The sequence below is a fragment of the Loxodonta africana genome, chromosome 3 (assembly GCF_030014295.1).
Source record: "Loxodonta africana isolate mLoxAfr1 chromosome 3, mLoxAfr1.hap2, whole genome shotgun sequence".
Classification (NCBI taxonomy): Eukaryota; Metazoa; Chordata; class Mammalia; order Proboscidea; family Elephantidae; genus Loxodonta; species Loxodonta africana.
In genome coordinates this window covers 40,217,989-40,244,513 of record NC_087344.1, presented here as the reverse complement: position 1 = coordinate 40,244,513, position 26,525 = coordinate 40,217,989, and the positions used below count along the sequence as shown (strand labels likewise).

Here is a 26,525-nt window from a genome sequence, read left to right as displayed (position 1 = left end):
AATGTTCTCTGATTGGAATGGTCTCCCCTGTGTACTACGTTTATTTTCTTTTAATATATATTTTAATTAAAGAACTATATAATCAAGAATAGCTAAGGCAGCTTTGAATCAGAAGGTAGGATTCATTTTTCTCAATATGCAGACTTTCAATGAAGTTATAGTAACTAGAACAGAGTGGCATTGTTACAGAAATAGATAGATAAGGGAAAAAATATAATACGACATTTGTTATATATGACAAATTATAGGTAAGAAGTATATTAATTTCTTGTTGCTGCCGTAACAAATTACCAAAGACTTAGTGGCGTAAAACAGCTCAAGTCTATTATATCACACTTCTGGAGGTCAGAAGTCCACAGTGGGTCTCACTGAGCTAAAATAAAGTGTTCCTTCTGGAGGTTCTAGGGGAAAATTCGTTTCCTTGCATTTTCCAGCTTCCAGAGGCTGTCTCATTACTTGGCCCCTTCCTCCATCTTTAAAGCCAGCAGGATAGCATCTTCAGATCTCTCTCTGATTCTGACCCTTCTGCTTCTCTCTTTCCCTTATAAGGACCCTTGTGATTGCATTGGGCTCACCCAGATAATCCCAGGTAATCTCTCCCTCTCAAGATCAGCTGATTAGCAGCCGTAATTCCATCTGTAACCTTAATTTTGTTGGCAGCGTAACAACATCTTTACAGTTCTGGGGATTAGGATGTGGACATCTTTGTGGGATTGTTCTTCTGCCTACCACAAAGAATAAGGGTGGACCAATTAATAAACAATGCTGAGAGTCAGTCTTTTGGAGAGGCATAAGCCCCTAGTGACTCCTTTTACAAGTAAAATAAACCTGTTAGAGCTGAACCCCCGCCCCCAGAAAAAAATAACGCTGAGTTGATTGACTATCACATGGAAAAAGCAAAGCAAGACTAAACAAAACAAAAGCTAACAAAAAACCCCAACAGATCCAACTTCACATATATGGAAAAATAAATTCCAGATGAGATAAAGACCCAAGTATGAAAAACAAAACTTTAGAAATTTTAGAATTAGAAAGATTATAAAAGAGCTACTCCAAATCAGTAGTAGCTAAACAACAGAAAAAAAAAAAAAAAGGGCAAAGGATATGAAGAGCGAATTCACAAAGGAACCAGAATAATTAATAAACATAGGAAAAAGTGCTCAGTTTCACTAGTAATCAGAGAAATCCAGAATAAAATCATTTCTTCCCCATTATATTGGAAAAATATATCTGTCTGATAGCACGAATGTTAAAATGAAGACATGGAGAAACAGGAACTCTTGCCACCGCTAGGAGGGGAACAATATATGTGGCTACTTGGAAGAGCAATTTTATAATACTTAGTTAATACTCCACAATCCAGAAACGCCTGTTGTAGAGAACATCTAGTTTATATTCATGACAACACTATTCTTAAGTTAAAATGTGGAAACAACCTGTCTATTCCTCAGTTGGAGAATGGATAAACAAACTGACTTATTTGGACAGTGGGGTGCTATATGTTGTTGTTGTTGTTACACGTGTTGGGTGCAAGCAACTGCCCATGATGCTGTCCAGGAGAGTAGGTTCTCTGACTCCAGAAAGTTCAGTGTTGGCTATGTTCCCGCCCTTTCATATTAGAGGCCTTCACCTCCATTCTGGGAGAACTTAAGACAGTGTTGACTTCAGACAGGGTTTTTTCAGACATACCTCCTTTCCTCCCTCCCTGCCTTATCCATTCAGCAAATACGGTGAAACCTGTGATAGCTGGAACTCAACGGAACTGCCTTGTTTTTCTGGGTCTTGCAAGTTTTCCGCCTTTGGCAGAGAACAGTCTTAACCACTTTTTGATCACTTGTTTTAGTGGAAGAGATCTGAGTTTTCCATCTCTGACGGGTTTCTGCCTTACACAGGTTCTGGCTTTTGAAGGCTGTACTCTACTTATTAAGAGCATGCTGTGCCAGGTACTATCTTAAGCTCCTGCCTCATGGAGCTTATATTTTAAAAAGAAGGAGAAAATCAACAAACTACCAAATGCATTAAAAAAAAAAGAATAAGTAGAATAGAGAACTAGAGAATGACTCATGGAGGACTTTACGATTATGCCCGTCTTGATTTGATTATCTTGTGTTCAGGATTTCTGCTTTTTTAATCCATAATTGAGGTTCATCTATGCAGGGGGCATTAAACTTTTTCTGTAAAGGCCAAGTTGTAAGCACCATATGCTTTGTGAGTCAGATGGCCTCTGTCACACTACTCAACTCGGTTGCTATAGCATGAAAGCCATAGATAATACATAAAGGAATAAGCATGGCTGTGTTTCAGTAAAACTTTGTTTATAGAAACAAGCTGCTGGCTGAAATTTGGCCTGTGGGCTATAGTTTGCAGACCACTGATCTATTAAAAAAAAAACGAAACAAGCCAAACCCATTGCCGTCAATTCCAACTCATAGCAACCCAATAGGACAGAGTAGAACTGCCCCATAGAGTTTCCAAGGAGCACCTGGTGGATTTGAACTGCCAACCTTTTGGTTAGAAGCTGTAGTTCTTAACCACTATGCAACCAAGGTTCCCTGAATTAATCTGTAGCTTTCCTTTTTTGTTATGTGTTTATCAGGTGTTGGTATTGGGGGTATGCTAGTTTTAGAAAATGAATTAATAGGTTTTCCATATTTTTCTATGCTTTAAAATAGTTGAAACAAAAGGTATTACCTGTTTCTTGAAAGTCTGATGACACTTACCTATAAAACCATCAGGAACCTGATGCCTTTTTGAAATGATTTTTGGCAAACTATTAAATTTCTTTTTATGATTATTGGTCTATTTAAGTTTCCTACCTCATCTTGTGTCAACTTTTGGAATATACATTCTCTAGAAAAATGGTTCATTTCATTTAGTTTTCAAAGGTATCGGGATACAGTTGTGCCTAATTAAAGCATTCAAATTTGTATTTATTATGAGATTCCTTTTTCCATTCCTAATATTTTCTTGGGTCTCCCCTTTTCTTGCCCAGTCTCATCAAAGATTTGTACATTTCATTAGTCTCTTTAAAGAACCAGTTTTTGGTTTTACTTATTGGTTCTCTTGTATTATGTTTTTAAGTCTCTAATTAGTTTTAGATTTAGTTGAGACAATTTACGTTTGTCTTTATTAATTCCATGCTCTTCTAGTTTTTTTTTTTTTAGCTAAATGTTTATTTTCCACTTACCTTGTTTAATAATAAAAACTTTTAAGGTTATGCAATTTTCTTTTAAGTACAGCTTTGATTGCATTTCATAGGTTTTGACCTGTACTGTTCTTACTTCCTAAGTTGTTTATTTCCTTTTAAACTAAAAATTAGAAGTCTTTTTAAACATTCCCACTTTAAAAGATATTTATATGTATATATTAAAAATTTCTTGCCCTTTCATATGGGAAAATTCTACTCATCTTTTAAAACCCAACTCAGATGACATGTCGCCAGCAGAGCTTTCTCTTCAGCATCCTTACAGCCATTTAGATGCTGTTGTTTATTTTAGTATTTGTTGTCTGTGTTTCTTCCCACTACTCTTGGAATGTATCAGTCAGGTTTGCCGTGGTAACAAATTATTCCCAGATCTCAGTGGCTTTAAACAAGAAGGTTTATCTCTCACTCTTGCTTTGTGACCATTGTGGGTTGATGGAGGCTCTGCTCATCGTCTTCATTCAGGGACCTCAGCTAATGGAGCAGCCACCATCTTGAATGTTGCTGGCCACTGCTCCAGAAAGAAAGGGAGGCCCCTAGAGGATCTTGTACCACCAGTTGTAAATGCAGTGGCTTGGAATTGACACACATCACTTCTCCCAGTTCATAGACTAGAACTAGCCACGTGGCCTCACCCCATCATAGGGGACTGAGAATGTTGTCCTAATTTTGGCTTGGCAGGTGAAGAGATGCAAATATTTGGTACAGATACTTGATTTGTTCAACATTAAAGACTATTGTAGGACCATCTCACAAGCAGGGACTGTTTTTTATCTTTACATTGCTGGGTGATGTCCTGGCTCATGACAAAGCATTTTGTACATGTTTGTAGAGTAATGAATTAATCAGGATGCTGATATACAAGGAGTAGAACCCCAACTCAAAATAGCTAGAACTAAAAAGGAAATGCATTGGCTCATGTGACAGAAAGGCCAGAGGTAGAGCTGATGTTAGGCCTGGCTGGGTCCTAGCAGGTGAATGATGTCATTAAGACTTGTTGTGTCTGTCTGTCTCTCTCCAGCACCCCCATCTCCTTACCTTTCAGCTCTAGTTTCTTCAGTGTTGGCTTACCTTCTGGGTGGGGTTTTTCTGCGTGTTGACTCCAGGAGCTCCAGGGTTACCCTTGGGCTTAGGAATCCCAATAGAATGAATTTCTTTTACCCAGTTGTTAACAATAAAATTCCTGAGACGGAGTCCCAACGATCTGCCCTTACCCCAACTCTGAGGGGCTTAGGGGGCAGGGCAGTCAGTCCTGGGCCACACAGCCAGCCTTGGAGTGGGGGTTGGGCTGATCCCACCCAGACCATATGGTTAAGGGTTGGGAGGGTGATTCCCCAAAGAAAAACCCTTGATCCTGCTCTCATAAGAGAGTATATGTTCAGAGTTAACAAAACCAGCAGGTGTTGGTCACCCCAGGGATCGAGGGGCCTGATCTTCTGATTCCAAGTCCCTGTTCTTCCCTGACACTCTGCTACTTCTGCTTCATGGTTGCATTCCAGCTCTGACCAGCGTTTCTTGCATTTTGAGCAGTAGATGATAGATGATAGTAGGAGCTCCTGCCACGTAGGAGGAATACAAAGGCAAGTGAGAAATGGGCCTGTTGTCAGGAAGCCCACCATCTAGATGGGGCTGGGCACAGAGAAGACTCAACAGTGTGAGGCCAGACACACTTGGGGTCCTAGGAGCCCTGTGGGCAGCGAGTGCCGTTGAGGTTCGAAGTGGAGGGGACTCTCCCAGGGAGGTGGCTCACTTTGGGGTTCTAAGACTGACCCAGTCGCCCACTGAGAGAAACATCTTTTGGGATGACGGCCGACATCCCATTAGCTTCTTATATACACTGAGAGCAGTTTGACTGCATAAGACTTAGAGCTGTTGGGTACACACACTTTTAGTTCTTTACCAAGAGATTTATCGTTTCATCCCTGCCAGAGAGGAGTGTACACTTTGGTGACTGGAGGGTCAGGAATTGAGCTATTGTGCAAATGTGCTCTAGCAGCGTAATGTATTTCTCAATTCCTATCCGGGGACCAGCAGACCTGTGTGGATGGAGCCTGATTTCATTTGGTGTATTTAATTCGGATTTATCGCTGCACTCACGTCACATTAGTATAATCGCTGTCAGCCCAGGTTCCAAGCGCTTGAAGACATTGCCTCCCAAGACCCAACATGAGAGACTAAACTATCCACTGGTGTTTAACTTATGATGGAAACTTCTCGTGCTTCACTATTTTACCAACTTATATGGGTCCTCTGGAAATCTTAATGATATGCGGCTGTCACTTTAAGTGAGGTCTTTTGGTTTTCAGTTATGAATAATCCTTTTTATTTTTTCTATAAAATTACAAGGCACCCAAGGCCCATTCATCACCCGCCATGAGCAAGTGCACATGGGTCCGCTAGAGGGCACTCAGTCTTCACTCTTTGTGACTTGGAATTTCCCAGACCCATATTTCGCTTTTGAATGCTCTGGTGTGTTTTGGTTTGTTTGCTTAATACATTTAAAAACAGCCGTGTAGCAGGGGTCATTGAAAATATGCCACCACGGTGTTTCCCAGAATATATTGAGTTCTGTTCTTGACATTGTTGTGACCTGCTGTGCTGTCGTCATCTGTAGCATCCTGTCTGACAGGCAGCTCCCTTTCTGTGAGTTGGTGTAACTCAGTAAATTGTGTGGCAGCAGGGCAGGGTTTTAAGAGAGCCTGGGTGGCACAAGTGGTTTGTACCTCACTACTAACCTAAAGGTTGGTGGTTTGAACCCACCCAGCAGTGCTGAGGAAGACAGTCCTGGTGATCTGCTTCTGTACATTTTACAGCCAAGAAAACTCCATACAGCAGTTCTACTCTGTAACACATGGGGTTGCCCTGAGTCACAGTCGACTGGATGTTAACGAACTAACAATAACAACAGGGAAAAGCTTAAAGCTATCAAGCAGCTTTTTGGTCAGCCTTTGTGGAAGCTGGTATGCAGATTGTAGAGCAGTTTAAGGTGCGTCTTGCTGGAGAACGTTCGTGAGCAAGTGGTTCAGAGCAAAGGCCTCTGCGAAGGAGATCATACTTCTGATACTGACCCTGGGTACATCCCTGGACTGCCTACTCTTTGTGGTCCTGGTCACCCCAGGTTGGGCCCCCAGCCCCCATCTGTCATTGAGTTCTACTTTGATCTCTTAGATTCTCTCATTTACCCCATTCCTGTGATCAAAGTCCTGGGGAGAATGACCTTTTACCAAACCATTTTACCCCCAAATAATTAGGAATACAGCCTTGCCATCAGGGTTGCCTTGTGGCTTCCTAGTGTCTGGATTATCACTCAGAACGGATTCATCCATTATTTCCAAGGTCTGAGGATGGGAAGCTGTGTTTTACAATCTTCCTTTAGATCGCAATGTTGGGGTCTTTTACAACCAGGGCCCCTTCCTTTCCCCTTCCTTGCAGAACCAGCTGTTTACTTCTCTAACGTCTACAGACTCCGCCTTTGCTCTGGTCCAGGCTTGGGCATCCCCCTGCCTTCAGCCTCAGCTGCAGCGAGTTGCTAAGCAACTGCCTCCTGGGCAGCCCTGTATCACTTCTCCTTCAGGACTTTTCCTCTCCCATCGAAGAGCTGACCCTTTGGTTAAACACAGGCGGTTTTGTTCCTCTTTGCAGTCAGTGCAGCAGACTGAGCTTTCTCCTCTGTTAATAACCCTCGTCATGTTCCCGCTTGCCGGTTATCCTCTCCTCAGTCAACCACCGAAACACACAGTGATGTTCAGTTGCAGGTGTTTGAGCAAAAGCATTCTCAGGGAACTGTGTGTTTTGTGATCCGGGGCTACAGCGCTGCCTCCTACACAAGCCCACTCCTGCCCAGGAAGGTGGCTGTGCTGGGGGGCCCCCTCCCATGTTCCCTGATGTGTCGCCAGGCATGTGGCCTCTCTGCCCAGTCTTTTATTTATGTTTTAAATTTTTCTGTCTTTGGCCCAAGTGCAGTGCAAGCATATGGTAAGAAAATATTTGTTGGATAAGCTGGTTAATAAACAGAGGAAAGTAAAGGTGGTAACGATACTGTTCTTCTGTTCTCCTTGTTTTGCATTTCCACTTGTTTGTCAGGGATAGTGTGCACACAGAAAGTACACAACTTGAAGTGACGAGTGGCTGCTCTATGGGACCCCAGGTCAGGAGGTCTACACTCAATATCAGCAGCCTGAGCCCCTCGCGCCTCTGTACTTTTGAACTTGGCTGGCAGGTGCCACCAGGCCCATGAGACTAACAGCTGGTATGGTACCCGGGGATGATGCTGGGCTCCTTGTGGTGTGAGTGGTGGGGGACAGCTTCGTGCGCCCAGGCTCTGATTCCTGTGGGTGGCCTCTGTGGGTGGCTGATGGAGAAGCAATGCTTGGAGCCCCCTCCTTTGGGAGTACCAAGTGCCCGAGGGTTTGAGGGACCTGGGCTGGCTGCCAGTCGCCCGCTCTGCTTGTAGCTGTGGTTTTGGCATTGTCAACCTTCTAATGAACTATTTCCCTCTTTTCCCTTCTCTCCCTGACATACGCAGTTGTAGGCCACTTAGGTTGATGGGCCTCCCTGGGGTGGAGGAGGAGCTTCGTGTGTGTCCCAGGCTCTCGCACCCACTCAGACCATGCTCGAGCGGTGTTTTGTCCACAGTGTAGTTTTTGCCATTTACTCACCAAAAGTGCTGTCTGCACAAACACTGATTTGAGAAGGATTCCCTCTTCCCTGGAGTTGGGAACACGCTTCATATTTGCACGGTTGTGCAGAGGCCTCTTCCCTCCGAGCAGAATGTACCGAGGAGGATGGCTGTGGATGGCTGGCTTTAGGGCAGAGCGGGGAGCCCCGGCTGCTCTCTGAGGCCTGCGTTGTAGCCTAGCACACAAGCTAAACTGACAGCGAAGTGGAGAGGACAGTTGAGGTTTTGTTGGCAGCTGTTCCAGTGAGTGGAGATTGCTTGGGGAGTAATAGAGTGTCAGGGAAAATTCATCTCTGGACAAGTGGAGAAGGCTGCTGCAGCTGGGGATCTTAGTTTTTCTTTGTCTCCAACAATCAGCACGGACCCTTTCTGGATCCCCGTTAGCTTTGGTGTCGGCGGAAACACTGCTTTGGTCCCTCCCTGTGCAGCTCTGTGCACTTGAGGTTGTGCTGGCAACTCGTCTCCTCAGAACCCGATCCCCAGAGTTGTCTACGGCCCCACACCTGCCCAGAACTGCCCTGGCAGAGCAGTTGTCTCTGACAGCTGTGGTGGCTCCCTGGGGAGGATGCTCAGCCTTTGGCCAGGTGGGCTCTTAGCAGAGGAGTGCACCATTTGGGAGAAGCACCTGGAGTGACCAGCTGCTTGCAGCTTCTTTCTCAGCACTGTGCTGACTGGGGTCATGAGTGCAGCCCAGAGTGCTATCAGACTCTGGCAGTGACATGAAGGCATGCCGTAATATGATCATTAAATTAAAAAAAAATTATTTTTAATTCTGTAAGTAACATGAGATTGCATACTTGCTAACAGTATAAAAGGCGAAGTTATAGTGGCCTTATTATTCCATACTCATTGCCGTTGAGTCAATTCCGGTTCATAGCGACCCTATAGGACAGAGTAGGCTGTGAATCTTTATGGAAGCAGACTACCACATCTTTCTCCCACAGAGCAGCTAGTGGGTTCGAACTGCTGGCCTTTTGGTTAGCAGCTGAGTGCTTAACCACTGTGCCACCAACAGACAGGCCTTAGAGGGAAAGGCTGTGCTTCGTGGGCAGGCGTGGGGCTGTGGGTGACAGAAGAGTCCAGGCCTGGGGTGAGCCTGGCTGGGGCACCAGCTGTAAGTTTCTCACTTTGCACAGTGGCATTGGCCCGAGGCACAGAGGCCTGGATCCACCAACTTGGAGCAGCTCTGTCAGGCAGGGAATGTGGAGATGATAAGAAGGTGGGAAAGCCATGGGTGAGCGTGTTAGAGAACCTCCAGTGTCCTATGAATCTCATTCTCATTAAACCCATACTTACAGCAACCTGTGCTCACGGGGATGATGAAGTGATGCCATGGAGAAGGACGTGTGCCTCACAGTGCAGACATCCTTGGTCTCAGATGTAGCGCAAGTCCTGTTCATCAAATGCAGAGGCCTAGAAAAGCTGCTGTTTATCTGAATTTATGCTGGTGGTGGTTCAGTGGTAGAATTCTCACCTTCATGCGAGAGACCCAGGTTCTCTTCCCAGCCAGTGCACCTCATGCACAGCCATCACCCGTCTGCCAGTGGAGGCTTGAGTTTGCTGTAATGCTGGACAGGATTCAGCGGAGCGTCCAGGCTAAGATGGACAAGGAAGAAAGGCCTGGTGATCTACTTCCAAAAATCAGCTAGTGAAAGCCTTATGAATCACAGCAATTCAATCCCATTGTGCATGGGGCCACCATGAGTCAGGAGCCAGCTTGATGGCAGCTACCACCCAACCAAGGGTCCTATAGCCACTGCTCAGCCTGTGAATGCGCGGGTGTTTTGCTCTGAGTGTCAGTTACAGATGACGTGGAGAAGCTGACAAAGACTCGGCTGGGTAGGGGCTGGGCCTGGCCGGACCCCTGACCCCCCCATCCCTGTGCTTCCCCACAGGCCCATCAGTGCCACCACCCTTGAGACTTGCTGCCACCCAGGATTCACCCGTGGGACCAGGGGTAAGTCCGGGCCACCAGGCTGTGTCACATGCATAAAGAGAAGAAGCTCATTTCAGAATCCAGAAACAATGATTTAAAAGTTCTGAGTGTGAGAAAAATCGTTTTCAATCTTTAAAAACAGCTATCTCCTGTGGGCTTTTATGGGGCTGTAGTGGGCTCCTGCCCAGGCAGAGGGGGCCATCGTGGGGGGCGTCTCCGGTCCTTACCTGCCCTGGCATCTCCCCAGTGTCTCCCAATGTGCCGACTGTAGTGCCAGGCTGTCGGAGGAGGGTCTCCCCACTGACTGCTAATGACCCCCCACTTCCCATCTGAGGATGTTTCCGTACTTTAAAAAATGATGTGTTCTCCCTGGCTCTTATGTCCTGTGGCTGGGACTCAGTTAGGACTGAACGGCCTGTTTTTTTTTCCTTTTTAAGAGATGCTGAGATGTGGCGTTGACCCTCTCCTTTCCCAGTCACTGCCGGGGGTGGGGGACACTCAAGGACCAGGGCCCAGAGCAGCCTGGGAGCCACTGGCCTTCTTGGGGCACCAGTTGGGCCCCACAGGCCGAGCAGTGGGTCCTAGTGGGGATGGTCTGCAGCTAAACGAGATGTGAATGCTGTTGACTGTGTATCAGACAGCACATGTTCTGGGTGCTAGAATCTTCTGTGGGGAACATGGGCTCCTTCTTGCTTGCCTGTTGGCCGGTGCAGCAGGGGTGAGTCCCCGCTTGGCCGCCCTCTAGGTCCTCGAGCCACCTGTAGTGCTCGATGGTGATCGCAGGCTGGCCTCTACCATGTGGTTGAACACGCTCAGAGGCTACTTTCTGGGAAAGTTGAATAACCCTGTATCAAATGCCGTCCCCAGGAAGCGGCTTTAATGTGTACCATGCAGCTTGATTGTGGGATCAGAAATGAGGATTGTGCCTGCCTCCAGGCGCTCCTGCTGGCCTGTCCAGTATTCTTCTGTAGTGGTTTCCACGTTTTCCCAAAGTGTTCAGGGACCACAGTGTGGCACTGTCCACTTCCAAAGGCAGGGCAGGCTCCTGCCACCTCAGGGAGCCTGAGGAGAGCATAACAGGAAAAGATCTGTGTCCCCACAGGGTGGCCAGCAGGGCCCCCATGGCCTCCTACTCTGCTCATTGTCCTTCCTCACGCCCACCCCTCCTTGGGCCAGCTGTCACTGTTGACAGTGAGCATCCAGAGTGGCTGTGTACATTGGAGACAGAGTCCAAGTTTAGTGACACTTGCCTTCAGTGGAGTGTGGGTCCCCCTGCCTCCACGTCAGCCTTTTATAGCAGCGTTCACTTCCTGAATACTCACAGCATCTGTGGGAGGCTTACCATGCGCTCGGTATGTGCCAGCCCTTCCCAGGAATTAGCTCACTTAATTCACCCAGTAATCCTGTGATTTAGATACTCATATTATCCCCATTTTACAGGTAACGAAAGCAAACCAAACCGTTGCCATCGAGTCAATTCTGACTCATATCGACCCTATAGGACAGAGTAGAACTGCCCCATAGGGTTCCCAAGGAGTGGCTGGTGGATTCGAACTGCTGACCTTTTGGTTAGCACAGAACTCTTCACCACTGTGCCACCAGGGCCCCAAGACTGAGGCTGAAAATGCTTAGGTGATTTGCTCAAGGTCACACAATATTTAAGTGGCAGAGAGGAAATTCCATCTCTAGCTGTGTGTGACCAGAGCCTGTGTCAGCTGCCACTGTGCTCATTGTTGCCTTATCGCCGAGGCTCTGTGCACAGGAACATGGGTGTTGGAGTTGGAAGGGGTTGTGGAGGTATTCCAGTCCCAGAGAGGTTCAAAGACAGCCCACACCTGCAGCCCTCGAGTGGAGGGAACCTGGGTTTTCTGACCCTTTCTCTTTTTCTACTACCTTTTCCTTGTTAATCATATTTTTATTCGAATATTACAATTTGGGAAAAATTACAGAATCTTGACTTCCTGTAATTAAAATGAAGAAATTTAAAACCATTTCTAAGTTCCAGAGCAGTCACCGGTCAGGAGACTTGGTGGGAGTCCCCCTCTCTCAGTGTCTGCTTTCGGAGTCCTCTGTTCCAAGGGTCCCCGTGTGTGGGAGGGGTTCTGTGAAGGGACAGGAAGGCATCCAGCTTCTCACCCGAGCTCTCTCCCATTCCAGTTGTCCATTTCCCAGCTGGCAGCGTCCCCACAGTCCCCGGCCCAGCACCGGTCACCCAGGCCCTCTCCACTGCAGTCCGATGGCTCACCGCCCATCCCAGCCCAGTCGGTAGGTGTTACCTATGCCTCCCACCTCTGACTTCCATTAGGAGAATGGCTCCATGCCCCTAACTTGTGCTGAATCTTTTGTTTTGTGAGCTCTGCTTGTCCTCAGTTAGGTGATAGAGATGTCACCGGGCTTGCTGTGGTGGGGGCATCACTGGGGTCACTGTGATGGGGGCATCACAGTGCCCACTGTGGTGGGGGTGTCACTGGGTTCGCTGCGGTGGGGGCATCACAGGGCTTACTGTGGTGAGGATGTCACTGGGGTCACTGTGGTGGGGTGTCACTGGGGTTGCTGTGGTGAGGCTGTCACTGGCCTTGCTGTGGTGGGGGTGTCACTGGGCTGGCTGTGGTGAGGACATCACCAGGGTCACTGTGGTGGGGGCATCACTGGACTTGCTGTGGTGAAGGGTGTCACTGGGCTCTCCGTGACATGGGTTACGGGGACTTGATGGGTGGATGCTGAGCTGTCAGCTTCAGACCATGCTTAATCACTGTGGTGGCTTTAAGGCGGGAGACCAAAGGGGAATTTGGCCCTCGAAGCTGTTCCTGCTATGGGCTTGATTTGGGTCTTTGCTCTCCTTGATAAGACAAAGTTAAACTGCCCTTAGAATCGCCGTGCACGAAAGGAAAAGAAGAGTGTGCTGGAGATATAAATAGACGGACACAGGCACGCTGTCCTTGCTGGCACAGCAGCACAAGGAGAGTTAGTGAAACCCACCCTCCTGGGTTCAGATGGACTGAACGGCTACAACAGGCCTGTGCTTCCACTGACCTTGGGGATTCACATGGAGTTTTGTCTCAAAAACCTGCAAACTGCAGTCTTTCATTGGAGGCATGTTGAAAAATAGCTCCATTTAGCCACTCATTTGGAAACCCTGATAATGTTATGACATGCCTTATTCTAGAACATTCTAGGGCTCATGTATTTATGAAGAGCTTGCATATCTTTCTGTTATTGGCACCTGAGACCTGTGTTGGGGGCCCCTCTGGCCATGTGGTGTTAACTTTTGAATTACAACAGAAAGCTTGGGACTCAAGCTTAAAAGAGAAAACTCAAGACACCTGGCTCCCAAACAAGCTCTTCATCAAGACATAATTCTTCTGCTTTGGAGGGGTGTGGACAGTGGAACACAAGTGAGTGACTAGAATACTCAGGTGATGCGGGGACAAGAGAACCTGCTTTGCATACCAGCAGGGGCTTGGCACCACCGCTCACCTCTGAGTATTAAAGAAGATGTCATCTTTCTGTTCTGTGTTTCTTGACCATCTTGGGTATCAGATATCTGCCATGGAACTGACCTGTTCATAAAATCAGTGAGTCCGTCCTCATTGTGTTTAGATTCACAGATAGGCTGGCCAGATGAAGTACAGGATGATGCCCAGTTAAACTCGAATTTGATGAACAACAAATAGTATTTTAGTATATGTGTATCCCAGTTAAGGAGCCCTGGTGATGCAGTGGTTAAAGCGCTTGGCCCCTAACCAAAGCGTCGGTGGTTGGAACTCACCACCTGCTCTGAGGGAGGAAGATGTGGCAGTCCGCTCCTATGAAGAATACAGCCTCGGAAATCCTATGGGGAAGTCCTGCCCTGTCCTACAGGGTTGCTGTGAGTTGGAATTGACTTGATGGTACCTAACAACAACAACAGATACTGCATGGGATATACTTATATTATTCATTGTTTACCTGAAATTGAAATTTAACTGGGCCTCTTATATTTTTATTTGCAAACTCTGGCAGCCCGACAAGTCTCTTTAAATCGGAACACTGTTGTTACAGGTTGGGATCCTCGTTGGCCTCACCTGGGGGCCCTCATTTTGTTTGGCAGGAGCTCCCCTATGAGGGCAGGATCTCTCACCTGGAGGCTGACCTGAGCCAGGCATCTGTGGTCCTGGACACGTGCGTTGCTGAGCAGTTGCAGGAGCTGCCTTTCATGCCCTTGCATGCCCCGATCATCGCTGGGGCCCAGGCCAGGAGGTGAGGCTTTGGCTTTGATATGGTTTGGACCAGGCAAGTGCTTATGTGTCAGCCCTGACTTATGCTCTGAGCAACAGGCTTTCCAAAAAGAGGTCTGTTCCAGGACCTGCCATATTTGCCGGCCCTTCTCTGAGTGGCTGGCTGAGGACTGCTTTCTGTTCCAGCTCCGGAAGCGCGCTCTCCCGGGCCTCGATGGTGCTCCTGCAGTCCTCTGGCTTTCCAGAGATTCTGGATGCCAATAAGCAACCAGCTGAGGCCGTGAATCCCACAGATCCTGTGAAGTTCAGCCCTCAGAAGGAAGAAGCAGACTGTCTGCAAAGCAATGAAATAGTGCTACAGTTTCTTGCCTTCAGCAGGTAAATTCTTGAGTATTCCTTCTGTGCCCCTCTCTGTCTGGCTCGCACATTTCTTGGTGTGTTGAACAGAAACTTTTATGTGGCTCTGACCTGTTGGAGCTCTCTGTGTGTGGGTCTTATTAGATTAAGGATTGCCATCTGTCTGTGTTTTATTTTAGCTAGGACCCCCACCTCCCAAGCTGTGTGTCTTAGCCTGCTAGGGCTGCTATGACTGAAATACCATACGTGGGTGGCATTAATGAATAGACGTTTATTTGTTCACAGTTTCGGAGGCTAGAAGTCTGAATTCAGTGCACCAGCTCTAGAGGAAGGCTTTCTGTCTTTTGGCTGTGGGGGAAGGTCCTTGTCTCTTTTCAACTTCTGTTCCTCTGTTTCTTGGGATCTTCATGTGGTGTGACATCTGTCTTTACCCCATTCGTGCTTGCGTGTCTCCGTCTATGCTGCTCTTTATATCTCAAAAGTGATTGATTAGGTTTAAGACACACCTCCACACTGATACGGCCTCATTAACATAACAAAACTCTATTCTCAAATGGGATTCTGTCCACAGGCATAGGGATGAGTATTCCAGCACTTATTTTGGGGGGACACAACTCAATCCGTAAGAGCATGTTTTGCTCAACTTTCTGTGGCCCTTAGTTAGAATGTGGCCAGTATGCTGACCAGTCCCAGGCATTAGGGTAGCTCCAGGAGCAGCGCTGTCCAGCCAGGAGAGGCGTCGTGCCTGAAGTGCGTGTGAGTCTGGCTGCTCACTAAGAGCCCAGCAAAACTGTTCACGTTGGTGGCTGAGGAGTCATCCTACTTACTGTCGCCTGCTACCTGCAGGGCCCAGGCTGGGTCACCATGCCAGTGTGTGACGGCAGCCCTGGTTCCCTGCGATGGATAATTGATTAATTCAGAGCTGTTGTTGGACCCAGAGTATCTCAGGACCACAGGGGAACGGCGTGGCCAAAGACTGTGTACTTCACCTTCCAGCTCTACCGCTTCCCACCTGCCACCACACCCCGGCTGCAGCTGGTCAAGCTGGACCAGGCTGGGAAGACCCACATCCTCGTTCCAATTAACAAAGATGGCGCCTTTGATGCTGGTATGTATTGTGCATAGGGCGAATGTGAGCTATCCTGGCGCTATAGTATTTTTAAGATGAGTTATTTTTTTTTAATTTACTATGAAAAATTTCAAACGTATACAGAATTTGAGAGAACACTATGATGAATCAGTGTACCAACTGCTCAGCCATCAACTCTATCCTGACCCAGTTTCCTCCTCGAACCAGGATTATTTTGAAGCAAATCCCAGACATGATATCTTTTATCTATAAATGTAGCTGTATGTGTAGCTAAAAAACACTAAGGAGTCTTTTTTAAAAAAAGACTCGATAATATCATCTCATCTAAAACTTAATAATTTCTCGATATCATCAAATATCTAGTGAATGTTAAAATTTCCCCAGTAAACTTCATAAATTTTTTTCTATAGTTTGTTCAAATCTGGATCTCAATAAGGTCCATATGTTGTAATGGGATGGTATGAATCTTAAGTCTCTTTATTTTATTTTATTTACTGTTATTATTGAGGAGCCTTGATGGCGTAATGGTTCAGTGCTCAGCTGCTAACCAAGAGCTCGGCGGTTTGAACCCACCAGCAGGTCCTCTGGAGAAAAGACCTGACGATGTGCCCCCGTAAAGATAACAGCAGTTCTGCTCTGTCATATAGGGTCTCTGTGAGTCGGAATTGACTCAGCAGCACACAACAACAACATTATTTTGCAACCATCAGGACCATTATTTCCAAAACATTTTCATCACCCCAAAGAGAAACTCTGTAGCCATTAAGCAATAACTCCCCCTCCTCCACCCACCCCCCAGCCCCTGGTAACCTCTAATCTACCTTCTGTCTCCACAAATTTGTCTGTGCTAGATATTTCATGTAAATGGGACTATAGGCTTTGTGTCCTTTTGTGTCTGGCTTAGAATCTGTGTCTTTAAAGCTGTAGTTGCCCCCCCGCCTCTGTGTTTTCCTCTAAGTTTGTTTATTGAAGATGCCTTGTCATTTGTCCTGTAGAGTTCCCACAGTCTGGACTTTGCTTTTGTGTCTGGTGGTGACGTTTAAGCGTTCCTTTTGCCCCAGTTTTTCCTGTAAGTTGGGAGTTAAATCCAATGCTTGATCAGATATATGTTTGATTTTTAGTTTTTTTTTTTTTGGCATGCATTGGTCACAGCTGGGGCTGGTGGTATAGCCCCACCAGGTCTGGATGCTTCTTCCTTTGCCAGGTCAGCAGCCACCATGACCCCTACCAACAGATGGATTATTTCATTCGAGGTTGCAGTGTCACATTCTTCTCCCATTGTGCCTTCTTCCTCTGTGAGCTGCAATGATTCCCTGAAGAGAAACTTCCCCTCTTCAACTATCTGGGTATCTGGAAGTGCAGTTCGTGTATCAAAGGCAGGATAGGGCTTGATTTTTTCCCTTTATTTACCAGTTTCTAAAATGATGAGGTGTTTCCCTAAACCAAAAACCAAACCCATTGCCATCAAGTTGATTCCAACTCATAGTGACCCTAGCAGCCTCCAAAGGTGGGACCAATGACTTATTTCTTCCATTATAAACTAATGGATTTAAACTATGATGCCCAGAAACACACGAAGTGATGTTTTTACTTTTATTGATTATCGATTGTCCCACCTTTGTCCAGGCACAAGGGGCAGAGCTGAATTGGAACCACTGGTGCCTCTTGAGATAGAAGGTAAGAGGTGAAAAAAATATGTATGCTAAGGAAATACTGACCAAAAGAAAGTAGTTTAACAATATTGACATCAGACAAAAGAGATTTTAAGGCAAATATATTTCTAGGGTTAAAGAAGGTGATAATTAGCCAGGAAAATGAACAGTTCTGAACCTGTGAACCTCTAATGATGTACCCTCAAAATATAAAGGAAAAATTGACAGACTTAGAAGGAGAAACTGACAAAACCACATTCATAGGAGATTTTAACACACCTCTCTCAGCAAATTGATAATTCCAGCAGAGAAAAATTAATGAGGATATTGATCTTATAAAACCTGTATCCCCAATCTAGAGAATATGCGCTATTTTCAAGCACGCCTTGAAACTTACAAAAATGGATCATATATTAGGCAACAAGTATTACCATTTACCTAGAGAATCCATATGAAATCTAATTTTATCACATTCTCTGACCATAATGCCACAAGATCAGAAATTGGCCGTCACCTCTGTCTTAGTCTCCTAGTGCTGCTATAACAGTGGGTGGCTTTAAAGAATAGAAGTTTTCTCACAGTTCAGGAGGCTAAAAGTCCAAATCAGAGTCGTAGCCCTGTGGATTCCTTCCTTGTCAGTAGCCCTGGGTGCTTTTTGGTTTCCTGGCTCGTAGACATTCCTCACATGGTGACTGTTCAAGAGCAACTTTCAGAGTCTCTTCTGACATCCGTTTTGGTCTTTTCTTTCTTTAATGATGTCTTGCTTTCTTCATGTACGATGTCCTTAATGTCATTGCTACAACTTGTCTGATCTTCAGTCATTAGTGTTCAACATGTCAAATTGATTCTTGAGATGGTCTCTAAATTCAGGTGAAATATACTCAGGGTCATACTTTGGCTCTCATGGACTTGTTCTAATTTTCTTCAACTTCAACTTGAACTTGCATATGAGCACTTGATGGTTTGTTCCACAGTTGGCCCCTGGCCTTGTTCAGACTGATGATATTGAGCCTTTCCATTGTCTCTGTCCACAGATGTAGTCAATTTGTTTTCCATGTATTCCATTTGGTGAGGTCCACGTGTATAGTCGCCGTTTGTGTTGATGAAAAAACTTATTTGCAATGAAGAAGTCATTGGTCTTGGAAAATTCTGTCATGCCATCTAGGTATCATTTCCATCACTAAGGCCATATTCCAACTACCAATCCTTTTTCTTTGTTTCCAGCTTTTGCATTACAATTGCCATTAATTATCAGTGCATCTTGATTGACTGATCAATTACAGACTGCAGAATTTGGTAAAAAGCTTCGATTTCTTCATCTTTGGCCTTAGTAGTTGGTGCATAAATTTGAATAATAGTTGTATTAACTGATCTTCCTTATAGGCATATGGATATTATCCAATAACTGACAGCATTGTACTTCAGGACAGATCTCGAAATGTTCTTTTTGATGATGAACATGATGCCATTCATCTTCAATTTGTCGTTCCTGGCATAGTAGACCATATAATTGTCTGATTCAAAATGGCCAGCACCAGTCTGTTTCAGCTCACTAACGTCTAGGATATCGATGTTTATGTGTTCCATTTAATTTTTGACAACTTGCAATATTCCTAGATTCATACTTCGTACATTCCATGTTCTGATCATTAATGGATGTTTGCAGCTGTTCTCATTTTGAGTCATGCCACATCAGCAAATGAATGTCTCAAAAACTTGACTCCCTCCATGACATTAAGGTTGGCTCTCCTTTGAGGAGGCAGCTCTTCCCTAGTCATATTTTGAGTGCCTTCCAACCTGAGGGTCTCATCTTTCGGCACTATATCAGACAGTGTTCCGCTGCTATTCATAAGGTTTCCAATAGCCAATTTTTTCAGAAGTAGGCTGCCAGGTCCTTCTCTTGGTCTGTCTTAGTCTAGAAGCTCTGCTGAAACCTGTCCACCAAGGGAGACCCTGCTAGTATTAGAAATGCCAGTGGCAAAACTTTCAGTTTTACAGCAACACGCAAGCCATCATAGTACAACTGACAGACACGTGGTGGACTCAAGTAGTTAGGGGAAGAAAATCCAGAACTAAACTGATAAAAATAGAAGGGGGAAAAAAAAAAAAAACAAGCATAAACTTATAGAGAAAAAAGCAATAGAAGGGATCGACCAAACTGTTGGGTCTGAAGGGTCAGCTGGTAATGTCCTTTTTCTGTGTCAAGATCAGAGATCCCAAACCAAACCAAAGTCAATTCTGAGTCATAGCAACCCTATAGGACAGAGTAGGGTTTCTAAGTCTGTAAATCCTTACAGATGCAGACTGCCACATCTTTCTCTCTCAGAGTGACTGGCGGATTTGAACCACTGACCTTTTGGTTAACAGGCAAGGGCTTAATCACTGCGCTGCCAGGACTCCTCAGGTCAGACATAGTGGAGATCAAATGCCATTTTTATTTATGATAAAGCTGCTGTGGGAACATGGTTAGTGCAAGAGCCATCTCTGAACTGCAGGACTTCGAGGCAGGCAGAGGTAGGGCTGGACAGTGGCAGGCCTCGTTCCCTGCAGCAGCCTATTGCCTCTGCATGCCTGGAAGCACAGCTTGTTGTGGTTGTTGTTGCTCCTGAGTCTGCTCTGACTCCTGGTGGCCTAATGTACAACAGAACGAAACGTTTCCTGATCCTGCACCATCTTCACGATCGTTGCTATGTTTGAGTCCATTGTTCGGCTGCAGTGTCAACCATCTTAGACTGTGGAATACTTTCCTCTTGCTGGAAAATCTGAAAAGAAGAGAGAGGAGGAGGGGTGAGCAGCTCATGCCCTGTTCCTTCTCTGAAACTCACCGGTCAGATAAGCTGCCCTTGCCCTGGGGAGGAGGGCACTGGAGGTCCCTGCACTTGGAGGCATGAAGCCAGGCGAAAGGATGTTCTCTTGCAATATGTCCTGGGTTTTGTTCCCTTGACTCCTGGGGCTTAACCATTAAGTCACCATTAGGACAGTTGCTCAACCTTCTGAGACTGCATCTCCCAAACAAGCCACCTTTCTTTATTAATGCTCATGGGAGTGGACAGTTTAGCTTATGCCTCAAAAGGCACTAAAAGGGTTAAGAATAATGCATTAATTATATCGATTGCAAGGCTCCTGTGTACCCACTGCTGGAAACCCATGGGTGGAAGCACTCAGCTACTAACCGAAAGGTTGGCAGTTTGAACCCACCCAGAGGGTGCCTCAGAAGAAAGGCCTGGTGATCTGCTTCTGAAAAACCAGCCACTGAAAACCTTATGGAGCACAGTTCTACTCTGACAAACATGGGGTCACCATGAGTTGGAGTCAGCTCGACAGCAGCTGGTTTTATTCTATCTCCTGTTCCAAATTCTGTCCAGCCTTGTTATCCAGTGTAGCTCATCAGAGGTTCTGCCGTAAGGTTAAAGAATAGTGTCAAGGTAATTCAGTAAAAAAGACCAACCACTTAAAGGTGCTCTTGATTTGAATAGAAACCTGTTTCCAGTATGAATTTCCCAGAGAGAAATTAAAGTCCCAATATTAACTTCCTTGCAAGTTGAAGTCCAAAGACATTAAATTCCAGAACCAAAAATTCTTATCATTATGAGTTAAAATTCAAAGTCCAAAATTCTCAAGTTAAAGTCCAAAAAAATAAGTTCTTTTTGATTTCTTATACAGTTGAGTCTCAGGCAGTGGTGCCCTCTGCCTGGGCAGATGCCAGCATCCTTCAGTGGCTAAAGCTCGGGGGCGCTCTCTCTGGACAGGTGTGGTTCCTTAGAACCTCACAAGTTGCTTTGGTTCAGCACTGAGTCTCTCATGAGCTGCACTTAAAAAATAGATACCTTTTGTTGTTGACGCAAAATTTGTATACAGTAAAGTCCACACGTCAGGTGAACAGCTCCTTGAATTTTTTTTTTTTAATTAATAAACTTTATTTTTTAGAGAAGAAACTGTGGTGGCATAATGGTTGAGCACTCAGCTTCTAACCAGAACATTGGTAATGTGGCAATCTGCTCTGGTAAAGATGACAGCCTAGAAAACCCTATGGGGCACTTCTCCTCTATCATATGGGGTTGCTATGAGTCTGAAGCGACTTGATGGCACCTAACAAGAACATAACATTTTTTAGAGCAGTTTCGGGTTTACAGAAAAATTGAGCAGATAGTACAGAGAGTTTCTCCTGTTATTAACATCTTGAATTTGTGTGGTACGTGTTTTTCCACCAGTGACCAGTATTGATACATTATAATTAACTAAGGAGTCCCTGGGTGGCACAAACAGTTAAGCGCTTGACTTCTAGCCAAAAAGTTGGTGGTTGGAAACCTACCCAGAGGTGCCTTGGAAGACAGACCTGGATATATGCTTCTAGAAGGTCACAGCCTTAAAAATCCTGTGGAGCAATCTACTCTGCACACACGGGGTCACCATGATTCAGAATTGACGCAGTGGCAACCACCACAACCAACAATATGATTAACTGAAGTCTATTATAGTTTACATCAGGGTTCACTCTTTGTGTTGAGCAGTCCTGTGGGTTTTGACAAATCCATAATGTCATGTAGAATAGTTTTACCACCCTAAAAATTCCCCACAAACTCCTCACAACCAGTGATGTGTTTTCTGTTCCTATAGTTATGCCTTTTCCAGAATGTCATATAGTTGGAGTCATACAATATGCAGACTTTCCAGACTGACTGCTTTCACTTAGCAACATGCATTTAAGGCTCCTCCATGTTTTTTCGTAGCTTGATGGCTCATTTCTTTTTATCGCTGGATAGTACTGCATTGTATGGATTGACCACAGTTTATCCAGTCACTCGCTGAAGGACATTTTGGTTGCTTGCAGTTTTTGGCAATTATGAATAAAGCTGCTATAAACATTTGTGTGCAGGTTTTTGGGTAAATACTTAGGAGCACCATTGCTAGATCATATGGTAAGCCTATATTTTAACTTTGTAACAAACTGCCAGACTGTCTTCTAAAATGTACCATCCTGTGTTACTCTGCCTTCCCACCAGCAATGAATGAGAGTTCCTGTTGCTCCACATTCTTGACAGCATTTGATGTTGTCAGTGTTTTGGGTTTTAGCAATTCTGATAGGTGTGTAGTGTTGTTTTAATTTGCATTTCTGTAGTGACATCTGATGTTGAGCATCTTTTCTTATGCATCTTTGTTATCTGTATATCTCCTTCGGTGAGTTTCTTTTCAGATCTTTAGCCCATTTTTTGTTTTATTGTCGAGTTTTAAGAGTTTTGTGTATTTGTTTTGCAAATATTTTCTCCCAACCTGTGGCTTGTGTTTTCATTCTCTTAATAGTGTCTTTTGCAGAGCAGAAGTTTTTAATTTTAATGAAGCCCAGCTTATCAATTTTTGATTTCATGGATCGTGCTTTTGGTGGTGTATCTAAAAACTCATCGCCAAACCTGAGGCCACTTAAGTTTTCTCCTATGTTAGCTTCTAGAAGTTTTATAGTTTTGCATTTTACATTTAGGTCTGTGATCCGTTTTAAGTTAATTTTTGTAAAAGATGTGATTTTTACAAAGTGAGCACATCTATGTAGTTACCACTCAACTGAGATCGGGGCGTAGAACATTACACAGAGACCTTCCTCATGTCCCCCCCAATCACCGTCCTCCCTCAAGGATAACCATTCTTCTAACTTCTATTACCGTATATCAGTTTGCCTATTTTTTTGAATTTATCTGCTTTTTTGAATCCAGCTTCTTTTTGGTAAGTATTATACCTCTGACATTCATTCATTCATGTTGTCGTATATAGCAGCAGTTTGTCCTTTTTCTTGGCTGTATAGAAATCCATTATCTGAATATTCCACAATATTTATCCATTCTACTGTTCATAGACATTTGAATTGTTTCCAGTGTTTGGCTCTTTTGAATGCTGCTGCTGTGGGCGTTCTTTTGGTGGCAGGTACTTGCCTTGCTGTTGGGTGTGTGTCTAGAGGTGAAATTGCTGGGTCATAGGGTAGTACACATTTAACTTAGTAGATTTGCCCAGCAGTTTTCCACAGTGCTCGTACCAGTTTGCATATCTACCAGCAGTAGATTGCATGTTTGAACTGCTGGGTTTTTTTGACCATTATGATAAATATATGGAGGTGTATTATTGTGATTTGAGTTTCTCTGACTAATAATGCTAAGCACCTGTTCACATGCTTATGGGCCTGGGAGACATCCTCTTTTATGGAGTGCTTCAAGTCTCTTGCTCATTTTTCAAATCGTGTTTCTTTTTCTTTTTTTTGTAGGTGTTCTTTATATACCCTGATCACAGGTCCTTTTTCAGCTAGTACAAATATCTTTTCCCACTCTGTGGCTTGCCTCTTGACTCTGTTAATGTTATCTTTTGGTTATCAGTGATTTTCCATTAAAATTTAGGAGCCTTTTCCTTAATGGTTAGATTTCCTAAGCTGGACACAAAAAGTAGTTTGTCTTCACAAAGTCTTGAAGATATTTTCCTATTTTATCTTCTGGAAGTTTTTCTTTCTTTTTTTGCTTTTATATAAAAAAAAATTTTTTTTATATAGTCATATCTATAATCCATCCGGAATTGATTTTTTAGGTATGGCATGAGGTAGGGATCAAGGTTCATGATCTTCATTTAAGGAGTCCAAACAGTTATTAGGACGTACAAGATTTTCAAAGCACCGGCCCCATACCCAGCAAATTTAGAAGACAGCCTAATTCCCGGCCTTCAAATAGTTATCGAAAGAAAAATTACGTTTCTACAATCTAAAATTTGATGTTGCCAGAGACTAAAGCAGAGACTCAGGGGTGCCTGAGCTAATGAAGATTTTAGCTTTACCATGCAATTACCATATCTTGGTGGTGGGGATCCACTCTTAGAAAGTGGCATTTGAAACATTTTTGTCTTCTGATAGAGTCTGGACATTTATAGTGTTGGTAGCTCTAATCTCAGTTCTCATTGCGATGCATTTCTTCCCCATCTAGCACAAGCAGAGCCCATTGGTTTCCACCTTCCCTTTGAGGTCTGTGTTCCAGCACTAAGGGTGCACGGATTGAAGGGTCTGCCTCATGACATGGCCTCCATACCCTCTTGTGAGCAGCCTTAGCAGACTCATGCCAAGATGCCACCATACTTGGTCCAGTGGGAGAAACTGCAGACCCCTGTACTGAAGCTGCCATGAATGTTTCTGCAACCCATGATCTTTTGGGCCTGATGGCTGCCTCTGCCCTGGGCTCCTGATGATAGGCATTTTTCTCCATTATCCAGTGTCTCAAGTTATGAGTAGCATTTCTTTTTGTCATCTATTTTTCTTCAGAAGTAGGATATACCTTTAGTGTTTTCTTGCTTACTACTGTCCTCTCGTGGACTTGCTCTGATTTTCTTCAGTTTCAGCTAGAACTTGCATATGAGCAATTGATGGTCTGTTCCACAGTTGGCCCCTGGCCTTGAGTATATCCCACTCAAGAATTTAGGGACCATCTCAAGAATAGATTTGATGCATTGAACACTAGTGACCGAAGACCAGACGAGTTGTGGAATGACATCAAGGACATCATCCATGAAGAAAGCAAGAGGTCACTGAAAAGACAGGAAAGAAAGAAAAGACCAAGAGGGATGTCAGAGGGGACTCTGAAACTTGCTCTTGAGCGTCGAGCAGCTAAAGCAAAAGGAAGAATTGATGAGGTAAAAGAACTGAACAGAAGATTTCAAAGGGCCTCTCGAGAAGACAAAGTATTATAATGACATGTGCAAGGAGCTGGAGATGGAAAACCAAAAGGGAAGAACACGCTTGGCCTCTCTCAAGCTGAAAGGACTGAAGAAAAAATTCAAGCCTCGAGTTGCAATAGTGAAAGATTCCATGGGGAAAATATTAAATGACACAGGAAGCATCAAAAGAAGATGGAAGGAACACACAGAGTCATTATACCAAAAAGAATTAGTCAGTGTTCAACCATTTCAAGAGGTGGCATATAATCAGGAACCAGTGGTACTGAAGGAAGAAGTCCAAGCTGCTCTGAAGGCATTGGTGAAAAACAAGGCTCCAGAAATTGATGGAATATCCATTGAGATGTTTCAACAAACAGATGCAGCGCTGGAGGTGCTCACTCGTCTATGCCAAGAAATATGGAAGACAACTTCCTGGCCAACTGATTGGAAGAGATCCATATTTATGCCTATTCCCAAGAAAGGTGATCCAACCGAATGTGGAAATTATAGAACAATATCATTAATATCACACGCAAGCAAAATTTTGCTGAAGATCATTCAAAAACAGCTCCAGCAGTATATCGGCAGGGAACTGCCAGAAATTCAGGCCGGTTTCAGAAGAGGACGTGGAACCGGGGATATCATTGCTGATGTCAGATGGATCCTGGCTGAAAGCAGAGAATACCAGAAGGATGTTTACTGTGTTTTATTGACTGTGCAAAGGCATTCGACTGTGTGGATCATAACAAACTATGGATAACACTGCGAAGAATGGAAATTCCAGAACACTTAATTGTGCTCGTGAGGAACCTGTACATAGATCAAGAGGCAGTTGTTCAGACAGAACAAGGGGATACTGATTGGTTTAAAGTCAGGAAAGGTATGCGTCAGGGTTGTATTCTTTCACCATACCTATTTAATCTGTATGCTGAACAAATAGTATGAGAAGCTGGACTATATGAAGAAGAATGGGGATCAGGATTGGAGGAAGACTCATTAACAACCTGCGTTATGCAGATGACACAACCTTGCTTGCTGAAAGTGAAGAGGACTTGAAGCACTTACTAATGAAGATCAAAGACCACAGCCTTCAGTATGGATTGCACCTCAACATAAAGAAAACAAAAGTCCTCACAACTGGACCAATGAGCAACATCATGATAAACAGAGAAAAGACTGAAGTTGTCAAGGATTTCATTTTACTTGGATCCACAATCAACAGCAATGGAAGCAGCAGTCAAGAAATCAAAAGACGCATTGCATTGGGCAAATCTGCTGCGAAGGACCTCTTCGAAGTGTTGAAGAGCAAAGATCTCACCCCGAAGACTAAGATGTGCCTGACCCAAGCCATGGTATTTTCAATCACATCATATGCATGTGAAAGCTGGACAATGAATAAGGAAGACCGAAAAAGAGTTGATGCCTTTGAATTGTGGTGTTGGCGAAGAATATTGAATATACCATGGACTGTCAAAAGAATGAACAAATCTGTCTTGGAAGAAGTGCAGCCCGAATGCTCCTTAGAGGCAAGGACATACTTTGGACATGTTGTCAAGAGGGATCAGTCCCTGGAGGAGGACATCATGCTTGGCAGAGTCCAGGGTCAGCTGAAAAGAGAAGACCTTCAATGAGGTGGATTGACAAGGTGGCTGCAACAATGAGCTCAAGCCTAACAAAGATTATAAGGATGGTGCAGGACCAGGCAGTGTTTCATTCTGT

General features: G+C 44.6%; 1 protein-coding gene across 13 annotated transcripts in view; it reads left to right on the top strand.

Moving 5' to 3' along the window:
- Positions 1-26,525, top strand: part of NPHP4 (nephrocystin 4) — a 142,539-nt gene that overhangs the window by 81,013 nt on the left and 35,001 nt on the right. For 12 of the 13 annotated variants that reach the window (XR_010321275.1, XR_010321274.1, XR_010321276.1 and 9 more), the window contains 5 exons: positions 9,776-9,837; positions 11,974-12,081; positions 13,907-14,055; positions 14,220-14,411; positions 15,329-15,498. Coding sequence is in view for 8 of the 13 variants with exons in the window: in XM_064281146.1 (XP_064137216.1) it covers positions 9,776-9,837; positions 11,974-12,081; positions 13,907-14,055; positions 14,220-14,411; positions 15,329-15,498 (681 nt within the window). In the remaining 5 variants the exon portion in view is untranslated. The remainder of the gene's footprint in view (positions 1-9,775; positions 9,838-11,973; positions 12,082-13,906; positions 14,056-14,219; positions 14,412-15,328; positions 15,499-26,525) is intronic. The other variant, XM_064281148.1, reaches the window with a different exon arrangement.